General features: G+C 40.1%; 1 protein-coding gene across 1 annotated transcript in view; it reads left to right on the forward strand.

Annotated features, from left to right (window-relative positions):
* VNN2 (vanin 2) overlaps window positions 1-8,604 on the forward strand; it is a 20,540-nt gene extending 11,936 nt beyond the window's left edge. Inside the window, exon 7 of the mRNA XM_004702162.2 lies at window positions 7,630-8,604. Within this exon, the coding sequence (XP_004702219.1) occupies window positions 7,630-7,821 (192 nt within the window). The 3' untranslated portion in view covers window positions 7,822-8,604. The remainder of the gene's footprint in view (window positions 1-7,629) is intronic.
* Window positions 8,605-11,357: the final 2,753 nt, after the last annotated feature.

Here is an 11,357-nt window from a genome sequence, read left to right on the forward strand (position 1 = left end):
CAAGCCTCCTTATGTTAGTAGGTTTCTGCGATGGTTGTCCTTGATTCTTGCTTCTCAATGCTGAAAGAATTCACGTACCAGACGATGAGCCCCTCAGATTGGAAGGCCCTACACATATGACCGAGGAAGAATTGCTTTCTCAAAATAGTGTTGACTGTAGTGTGACGGATGGAGTAAATGGTGTGGGAGGAAAGCCTTCGGGACCTTCACTTGCTGATGGGACATGACTCAAAATGAGAAGAAACTGCTGAAAACCTCAACTAGGAATCAAAACATGCAATGTATGAAGTATCTATGCATCTAGGAAAGTGGGAAGTCAAAACGAAATAGAATGCATAAAAATCGACATTTTAGGCATTAGTGAGCTAAAATGGACTGGTGTTGGCTATTTTGAATTAGAAAATCATATGATTTATTCTGACTGGAATGAACAATAAAAAAGAATGGTATCCCATTCATCGTCAAAAAGGGCATTTCAACTGCTTGCCTAAAGTGAGGAGGACATGAAGCACTTGCTGATGATGATCAAGTATTTCAGCCTTCGGTGTGGATTACAACTCAATGCAAAGCAAACCAGAAGCCTCACAACTGGACAATAGGTAACATCATGATGAATGAGGAAAAGTCGAAGTTGTCAAGGATTTTATCTTAGGTATTTTCGAATGCCTAATATGCATGTGAAAGTTTGACATTGAATAAAAAAGACTGAAAAAGCATCAATGCATTTGAATTGTGATGCTGGAGAAGAACACTGAAAGTCCCCTGGACTGCTAAAGGACAAATAGATCGGTTTTAGAAAAAGTATGACCAGAATGCTCCTTAGAGGCAAGGCTGGCAAGACTTCCTCTTACATATTGTTATAGGAGATAAGTTTTGCAGCGATTTCAACACACTTAACTGTCCAGAGATCCACAGTTGTACCCATTACAAAGAAGACCCACCAGAATTGTCCAACAATTGTTAGAAATTATCCAACAATATCACATGCAAGTAAGATTTTGCTGAAGACAATTAACAAATGTTTGTAGCAGTACATCAACAGGGAGCTGCTAGAAATTCAAACTACATTCAGAAGCGGAAGTGGAACAAGGGGTATCATTGCTGATGTCAGATGGATCTTGGCTCAAAACAGAGCATACCAGAAAGATGTTTTCTTGACTATACTAAGGCATTTGCGTGGACCAAACAGTAAGACTTGTGTCACATACAGTGTGCTTGTTGTCAGGAAGGACTTCATGCTTGCTAAAGTCATGCTAAAAAGAGGGGGCCTTCAATGAGATGGATTGACACAATGGCTGCAGCAATGGCTGGAACAACAGGTGTTAGGATGACTCCTGGCCAGTGTTTCTTTCTGTTGCTCTGAGTTGGCACAGATTCCACGGCGCAGAAGAACAGCAAAAGCCCGCGTCTTTTCCTCTCCCTAGCTTTAGACTGACAGGATGGAGCGTTACTAGCCAAGTTGAAAAGCGTGAGGACACCTTGCTTTATCATTGTAAACAACCCTTGTGCACATCAGAAGCACTGGCTGAGGCTGAAAACAGAAATGTTATTCATTACACAATCCTGGGAAAGCCACTTCATCTTGCAATTTCCTCTCCTACCTTCCTCATTGTTTGGATGATGTTCAAATACAACAGTGTATTGTGACAACAGTTCACGAGGAGAGAAAATCACACCAACAAACCTCAAACCAAACTCCCCGCCACCACGTCAATGCGGAGTCTTCGTGACCCTCTGGGGCAGGAGAGAATTGCTCCTGCGAGTTTCTGAGCCTGTAACTCTACGGGAGTAGAAAGCTTGGGCTTTTGGCTGATGGTTTCAAGCTGTTGACCTTGCAGTCAGCACCCCAACATATCCACTCTGCCACCAGAGCTCCTGTGCATAGTAAAGGGTTACAGAAACATCAGAGTTTCGTTTTGAATACTTAATGCAAAAGGCACCATAGTTAGGCTTTGGGTTGCTAACTTCAAGGTTAGCAGTGCCTTTCTGCTTCTGCCAAGAGTTACACACTCAGAAACTCACCTATCCTATGTGGTCACTAGGAGTCAGCATTTATGCAATGACAGAGAGGTTTTTGTGTTTACTGCAAAATTTACCTGGTTAACAAAGCTGTCTATGACTAAGAGGAAAAACCAAAAATAAGTCACAGGTATTGAACATCTTTTAAGTCCAGATCAGTGTCAGATTGCACTCCATACCCACTATATCTAAAATGCTACAGATGAGACCTATCATTTTACACATCCCACAGTGATTTCCATGGCTAAGAGAATCACCAAACGGTCAAACTATAGGCACTGCTTAAGAGGTCAGCCAGTAAAATGTAAAGTATATTTTAGGAAAATGTACAACAAGAAATTGGTAAAAATGTTACGTTCTAGTTAGCACCTAAAAACCAGTCACTAATCTTAAATAGCAGGAGCCCAGGTGGCATAGTGGTTACCCTTTGGGCTGTTAACTGCAAGGTCAGCAGTTTGAAAACACCAGTCACTCCTTGGGACAAAGATGAGGCTTTCTACTTCTGTAAAGAGTTAGAGTCTCAGAAGCACAGAGGGGCATTTATCTACCCTGCCCTGTCAGGTAAACTATGAGTCTGCGTTGACCCAGTGACAATGAGTTTGGGTTTGGGTTTGAATTTTGAGCAGTTAATCCTATGAAAGCCAAAACAGACATAATGTTACGATATTAGAGATGAATGACCAAAAAATAAAGGATTCTGTTTAATTCATTTTAAACTTTTACTCAAATATAAAGTAAAATGTAGCTCTGGTATTTTATTTTGTCCCTTCAATGAACAAGTTACTAAAAGAGAAACAATACATGAACAGTGACCAATTAAGAAGCAGTGAACCTTTTCCAAGCTCTCTTCGCTGGTCTATAGGAATCTAATTGATTTCTGCTTGTTAATTTTATCCTGATACTTTACAAAAGGCTTCAATTGTTTCCAACAGTCTTTTAAGAAGTCCTTGGGGGTCTATGTATATAAAATCATATCATCTGCAAATAGCAACCGTTTTACTTCTTCTTTGCTCAGTTGTATTTCCTTGATTTCTTTCTGTTCTCCAATGGATGCTGTTCAGACTTTCTACATGATGCTGAGTAAGAGTGGTGTTAGGGGCATCCTTGTGTAGTTCCCATTCGGAGGGAAAGTGTTCTCAGTGGTTCCTCAAGTGTGATTTTGGCCTTTGGATTTTCATACATTGCCTTTATTATGTTGAGGAATTTCCCCTCTATTCCTATTTTTTGAGTGTTTTTTTTATCAGAAATGGGTGTTGGACGTTATAAAATGCTTTTACCACATCTATTGATATGATCATGTGGTTCTTAGTCTTTGTCTTGGTTGTGAGGAGGGTTACATTGATTTTTCTTAAAATGTTGAACCATCCTTGCATCCCTCACATGAATTCCATTTGGTCATGATGGATTTTTGGATATGTTGTTGAATTCTATTGGCTAGAAATGTATTGAGAAATTTTGCTCCTGTGTGCATGAGGGAGATTGGTCTGTATTTTTCCATCTTCGTGGGATCTTGCCTGGATATCAGGGTTATACTGGCTTCATAGAATTAGTTTGGGAGTTTTCTGTCCCTTTCTATATGCTGGAATAATCTGTGTAGAATTGGCAACAGCTCTTTCCTGAAAACTTACTATGTAGAATTCCCCTGTGAAGCCGTCTAATTCTAGGCTTTTCTTGGTTGGAAGATTCTCTCTCTCCCTCTCTCTTGCTCTCTCTCTCTCACAACAACCTTAAATTTACAACAAGGAAGACAAATAGCAAAGCACACATGTGCTTGCTCCCCACCCCGCCAACCCACCCCATTTCCCTCCCCATCCCCATCCTAATCCTACCTATAGCTCTCCTCAGATTTGGGGTCAGAAGTAGAGACCCTAAACAAGAACCTTGAGCTACAACTATTTTTTTTTTCTGAAGACATCTCTACCCAGGGCATGCTGGGAGGCCCATAGTCAAAAGTAGCTGGAAAATCAGAATCAAGGTTGGGGCTGAGTAGAGGCTAGGGGATACCTAGCATGGAAGGGTGGCAGGTTTCTGGATTACCTTCTCTAGTTCCACTTTCGTTAATGAGCCTGTGCAGGTTGTCTACATCTGTCTGAGTTAACTTGGGTAGATGGCATATTTCTAGGTATTTGTCCATTTCTTCTAAACTATCAAGCTTGCTGTAGTTGTAATCTTTCATAGTAGTGTGTTATTCATTTTATTTCATTTGGATCTGTAGTGATGTTGCCCTTTTCATCTCTAATAGTTGATGTTTGCATCTTCTCTTTCATTTCCTTTGTTAAATTTGCCAGAGGCTTGTCAATTTTGTGAATCCTGTCAAAGGACCAACTTCTTGGCTTATTGATTCTTTCCATAGTTTTTCTGTAATAAATGATAATTTAACATTGTCTTTTGTTCTTTTAGTTACTAATAGGTAGTGACTGATAACTTGTGTATCACTGTGTATATGTGATCAACACAATACTGACCTTCTAGGATATGTAGTTATTTTTCACCATTAATGAAGTATATGAATTATTTGATTTCCCATTTCTTCCCCATCCAAAATGTGGCTTCTACAACTGATGAATCCATTTCCTTGCTATACTCCTCGGCACATATACCTTTCTTGCAGAGAATTCTTCGTGTCTTCAGGGTAGATCTAGTCTTCCAGTATTTGAATAATTCAGTCCCTATTGTCCTCTTTGACCTTAGTTAGGGCTTATTTTCCTTTCTTTTAATCTTCAGTTCTATCCAGAGGTATACATTTTAACAATTCATTCTATGGAGGAGCACTTGTGGGATCTGCCAATTTTCATGGTGTAAATATTTCTACCTTGAAATTTCATGACTGGATTTAACCACCAGCTGACAATATTCCTGGCGATTTAACAACCTGTGCACTATTGGCTCCAGCACACTATTCTGCTAACCAAACTTAGTGGGGAAACAAGCTATCTAGACCTGTCATGCATATTACTGTCTCAGACTGAGTCTTTACTCATTAAATTATCACTTCTTGCAAAGTCTGTTATACAGTCCATGGGAGAAATCCCAAACTGCTTCTACTTGTGCCAGGTCATACCTCACTCTGGGAAACAAATTAATCCAAGTTTTCTCTTTCAGACTTCCTAAACCTCCATTGGTTCCACATGAATCACTTAACTTCTCTCTATTACACGAACCCGCCAATTCACGTTTAGCATCTATTCAGTTTTACTATGAACTTTTAAGCTCCTTAATGAAAGGGTATGACTTATATACATTGGGCTGCTAATCACAAGGTTAGCAATTCAAACCCACCAGTCTGCTCCTAGAGAGAAAGATGAGATTTTGAGCTCCCATAAAGATTTACAGTCTCAAAACCGAAGGAGCAATTTCATTCTGTTCTATAGAGACACTGTACATTGGAATGGACTCAGCGGCAGTGAGGTTGATTTGTTTGCTACTTATCGTATATACTCGAGTAGATACTGACCGAATATAAGCTGAAGCACCTACTTTTACCACAAAAAAACTGGGAAACGTATGGACTCCATTATAAGCCTAGGGTGAGAAATGCAGCAGCAACTGGTAAATTTCAAAATAAAAATAGCTACCAATAAAGTTACATTAATTGAAATGGGGAACTGCTATCAGGGGATCAAGTGGGAAGAGAATGCTTTGAAAATAATGATGGCGGCATATGTGCAAATGTTCTTGACACACTGGATGAATGTATGGATTGTAATAAGAGATGTCAGAGCCCCAAATAAATGTATTTAAAAAAAATAATAATGAGTAAAAGAATGAAGAAAATGTTCTGAAATTGATTGCGTTGAAATGTATTTAAACCATTGAATTGTATGATATATGCATTATATGTCAATAACATTGTCAACTTTTTAAAATTACATTAATTGAGGCATCAGTAGGTTAAATGTTTTTGAATATTTATTTCAAAGAAAAAAGTAAACTAGCTCTGTAAGTGGAAAAGAGGGTCAACAAAAAACAATATTGTATCAATAATAACTTTAAAAGTACAAAAACTTCAGCTGCACTGGAGAGCAGGTAAGTGGGACCCTCACTTGAGTGTAAGCCAAGGGGGCTTTTTCCAGCATAAAAAATGTGCTGAAAAACTCAGCTTATACATGAGTATAGATGGTAAGTTTGCTACTTGTTTGCACTGTTGTGTAAGCATTTGTGTTAGGCAGGGTTCTGTAGAGAAATGAAACTGGGATACTTACGATTATGTATATATAGATAGGTTTATATAGAGAGAAAGAATATAACTGCTAATTCGTCTACACAGCAGTACAGAGGGTTCAGTTCAACTCACTTCCTTGGAACAATTAATATACTGGAAATCCTTCAACTCACTCGAGCTTTGGGTCCAAGGGCAAGGCAGCAGACAGCAGAGTTTACCCTGGGGCAAGGCAAGCAGAGTCGGCCCACAGACAGCAAGCAGCAGGGTGAGTCAACCACAGTCAGTAGCCCCAGAGCTTAATGAAGCAGGCCCGGGTGGGCTATTGAAAGCAAGCAACGCAAGCTGACAGGACCCACCAGCCTCAAGCTCAAGCGATGTACCCACCAGCACCTTGGCGAAGCAGGTCTGATTAATTCCACATGTTCCAATTGGCTAGGTTGGCACAATAAACCTATCTATCACAGCAGGGGCTACCAATCACAAGACTCAAAACCTTCAGCCTCTCCTTAGAGAAAGGTGAGGCTACCTGTCTCAGTAATGTTTTACCGCCTCCTAGGGTTGCTCTGTGTCAGTCGGTATCAACTTGATGGCAGTGGGTTTGGTTTTTGGGTTAGTTCCTGATTTAGTAACCATGGACTCAAATATATCAGTAATCCTGAAGTTGATGTAAGACTGGACAGCATTTTGCTCTGTTACACATAAAGTGGCCAGGATTTGGAATCTACCTGCTATCTTTAAATAATGACCATAAAAAGCAGACCACTGCCATTGAGTCAGTTCTGATTCTTCATGACCCTATGGAACAGAGTAGAATTTCTCCCCAGTGTCCCTGAAGTTGTAACTCTTTAAGAGGAGAGCGAGCTTCATCTTTCTTTGAGGATTCAGGGTAGATTTCATCTGCTCACCTTGCAATTACCATCCAACTCATAAACTACTAGCCCACCAGGGCTCCTGATAACAATCGTTTCTGATTACTTTGTTTATAAATTGATTCTAAATTCTTGTAAATGGTGATTTCTTAAATTAAGGATACATTTGATTGTTGAAATTCAAGTATCAAACCTTTTACAATCACTCTAGTCTTTATTACATATAAACTAACTGTTCCTTTCCTGTCTTACATACTCCTTCCTCCTCAAGCCAGAGCATCTAGATCAGTGGTTCTCAACCTGTGGGTCGCGACCCCTTTGGGGGTCAAATGACCCTTTCACGGGAATCACCTGATTCATCACAGTAGCAAAATTCCAGTAATGAAGTAGCAATGAAAACAATTTTATGGTTAGGGTGTCACCACAACATGAGGAGCTGTATTGAAGGGTCGTGGCGTTAGGAAGGTTGAGAACCACTGTTCTAGATTAATAATGATATCTATGATGGTTTGAAACCATTAGTGTGCATATAATGTATATTTCAATAAAGCTGACACTACTTTTTCCACTGTTCTTTAGGTACTAAAAGATGGACGTTTGGTAGACAAGAATGGGACATCTGGACCTATTGTAACCGTGACACTGTTTGGAAGGTGGTACGAAAGGGACAGACTTCAGAATTCAGCCAAGACCAGCAATTCAGCAATACACTTCCTACTGATCGCCACATCATTCATGATCACAGCTTTGCAAAATATTGCCATGACATAGACAATTTAGCATACTTACCTTTGCAACATATAGTTTGCTAAATGTGTCAATCATTCGATGAAACTTGGAAGGACTGTGCCAGTAGTAGTGGATTACCAATCATTTCTATTTTTTTCTCAAGGAAGATTTTAAGATTACAGTACATTTGTCCCCTTTGACTGCTACCAATCCATAGACGATTGAGTCAGAGAAATGGAGTTCATTGTGCAGCGTTTGTATGTCTGAGAGGAGGCAGAGAGAAGAACTTTAAAGCAGCAGTTCCAGGACATTGAAAATAGAGTTTTGTCCTTTGGAGGGAACAGTTACGATTGAAATGGAGTCATCACTGAACTCCATCTGACATGAAATCAATCTGAACTCTCCTGCTTTTAAAATTATTTTTACTTTTTTATTTAATGTGTTTTGGTGAGAGTTTACATAGCAAATTAAGCAATTTCTATACACATCATTCAATGATTGGCTATATTTGCCACATTATATCAACATTCTTTTTCTTTTTTTATAAAGGTTTTTTTGATGTTGTATTGACAACTCATATTACCCCCGTGGTTAAATAACTGAAAGTCAGTTATATATACATCATCACAATCAATTCCAGTGCCCACTAGCCCCTCTTGGATTCCTTGTTTGCTCCCAAGTCCCCTCGTCATCTCTGTCTGCCCCATCCCCGATAAACCCTGGCATCAGTTACTATGCATCTGTTCCTTTTGTGCTTCACCAAACTGGGAAACCCAGCAGTAACAACAACAACAACAACAACAACAACAAGATAAAATGGCAAGAATACAATAATAATATAAAAATACAAATAAAAGTAAAGAGCAAGAAAGAAAAGATCACCATTAATATTTAAAAAGCCAGGGAAGAAATTTTTGTCATGGAACAAGCAAGAAATACTCGAGCCTAGATCAAATTCAGGTTTGAACTCTCCTCTGTACTTCCTAACTGGAATTTTGCTACTGTGATGAATCAGGTGACTCCTGTGTGGTCCAGTTGGACGGTCCACAGGAAAAGCCACAGTTGACAAATCTTCTGGAATTAAAAGGGGCCTTTTGAATACACTTTACCAGTGCTGGTGAGTGGACCCCCCCAAAGTCTTTAGAAATTAAAAGCAGACATCAAGGGTTCATAAGGCAGACAGGAAAATGAGCTGATATCAAGGGCTCAAGTAGAAAGAAAATGTTTTGAAAATGATGATGGCAACTTATGTACAAATGTGCTTGGCACAATGGATGGATGGTTGGATTGTGATAAGAGCTGTAAGAGCCTCCAATAAAATGACTGTTAAAAATGAATTAAAGGCAGACATGCAATTCATTTAAAATATTCCGATGGCTACAAAGGAGATACTTAGTCACAAATGATTCATCAAGAACAAAGGGGACACTTCTTTTCAGGAGACATAGTGGGCCTTTTCTTAGCCGTGAAAGCTGAGGTAGGCCAGGGGAGCCAGAAGAACTGACGGCTGTTCTTAGCTGTTCATATCAACCTGGCCCACTGTATGTATGCCCCCAAGTGTCCCGTCTGAAGGCTGTGGTATAACAGTCACAAATCCCACAATGCAAGCCAGTGACAGTTAATGGTGATGTTCTTTTCCACATTGTGGATACTGCTTGTTTCAAAATACATATGTACTTTGCTTTTTGGTGTATAATAGGATATTTCTTGCTAATGATTTGTAATCTCCAAATGAAAAGCAACATCTGTAAGTTTTATAATTTTATTTTTCTATGTCCCCAATGTGCATTAAACATTTTCTTTAAAAAGTCACTCTTTGTACTCCCCCGGGTGCTCTCTGCTCTGCTCTCACGGTTGCTTTGCCGCATGATTTTTGTGGTTTGCCTCGGGGTCTCAGGGTCAGTCTGGGCCAGTCCCAACACTGAGTCTCCAGCGTTGTCACCCTTAGAGCCCGGGGCCATCAAGGGACGGCGTGTCTCGTGGTGGGATCAGCCATATTGTCCACTCTGTCCACAGGCTGTTCAGAGAGGGGATGTCGTCCTCCAGGCCTGGTGGGTCAGGATGTGCTCCACTCTCTCTTCCTCCCCAAATGCTCCCATTTGCTCTGATCAGACATGCCCCTCTCCCCTAGCTGCCCCTCTCCCCTAGCTCCCCTTCATTGCCGTCCTCTCAAGTAACTTCTTCTGGGGTGAGGGATTGTTGTCCACATAGCTGGCATCAGAGAAGAGGGAGGAGGGAGACATCGGACAGGGTAACTTATGACAAATCTATAATAATTTATGAATTATGAAGGGTTCAGGAGGGAGGGGGGAAATGAGAAAACAATATTGAGGGCTAAAGTGGAGAGCAAATGTTTTGAGATGGATGAGGGCAACGGGTGTACAGAGGTGCTTGACTCAGTGGATGTATGTATGGACTGTGATAAGAAATGTACGAGCCCTCAATAAAATAATTTTTTAAAAAGTCACTCTTGAACCATTTATTATTTACTTTAATGTATTGTTGCAATTCCTTCCTTATGGATTCAATCTATATATTCTCTTAAAATGCACTAGGAAATTAGGACTGCTTTTCTAATCAAGAAAGAGCTCTAGTGGAGTTGTAGGTTAAGCATTGTGTTAGATTGCCAAATTGGCAGTTCAAACCCACCAGTCACTCCCCGAGAGAAAGATGAGGCTGTCTGCTCCTACAGAGGTTTGCAGTCTCAGAAAATCTGGGAAGCAGTACTGCTGTCCTTTAGTAGCTGTGGGTTGGAATAGACTCAATGGGTTTGGGTTTTAATCATGTGATTCGCATTAAGAGAAGGGAATGGTGGTCAAACACCTCCTGTGTTTAATTTTGAGAACAGTTTATATGTTCCATGTTTCCTACTTAGGGATATCAAAGATGGAAATTTTAAGAGTGGTAATAAATGTGCTTGCATGCATCTAATCCATGTCATGTAATCAGAAATCTGGCATTTCATAAAACGTGGAACACTATAGATTTGCTAAATTTTGCTTTACAAAAATTAGATGTGGTGAAATTGTTTTGCTGTGCATACTCTTAGGCAATGATATCTCACATCTGGTGTACATGTCGCTGGAAGGCAACAGCTGACCCTTAGCACACTACCTTGTGTAAGAAGCAGATGAAGAAAAAGAGCTCCTCACAGGTCCTTCAAGACAGTTCTTCCCCTCTCTCCAGCGTCACACTCATAGCTGTGTCTCGTGCAACAACAACAAAAAAGGAAGTCAACAGTACGTAGTGGATTCAATTGTAAAATTGGATGCATCACAATGTTTTAACCTCCTCCTAGTGGCCTTTCACACACACACACACACACACACACACACACACACACACACACATTTTACTCTACTAAGCAGAGTGTGATTAGAGCTAAATTTAAGGGTGTGTAGCTGATGGCAGTCCCTAATTGTTCTCTTGTTTGTAAATATTCTAATGCCAGAACCCAGTTTCTTTGGTAATCATCTTCCAGCCCTATCATTAGATTTCCTGTCAGTGCCAAATTCCTTGTATTCCTTGGCGTAGTAAACAAAGCTCCAGTGTGGTCCAGTTGGACGGTCCACAGGAAA

The sequence above is a fragment of the Echinops telfairi genome, unplaced genomic scaffold (genome assembly GCF_000313985.2).
Source record: "Echinops telfairi isolate 266 unplaced genomic scaffold, ASM31398v2 ScPeMD7_3533;HRSCAF=4204_0, whole genome shotgun sequence".
Taxonomy (NCBI): Eukaryota; Metazoa; Chordata; class Mammalia; order Afrosoricida; family Tenrecidae; genus Echinops; species Echinops telfairi.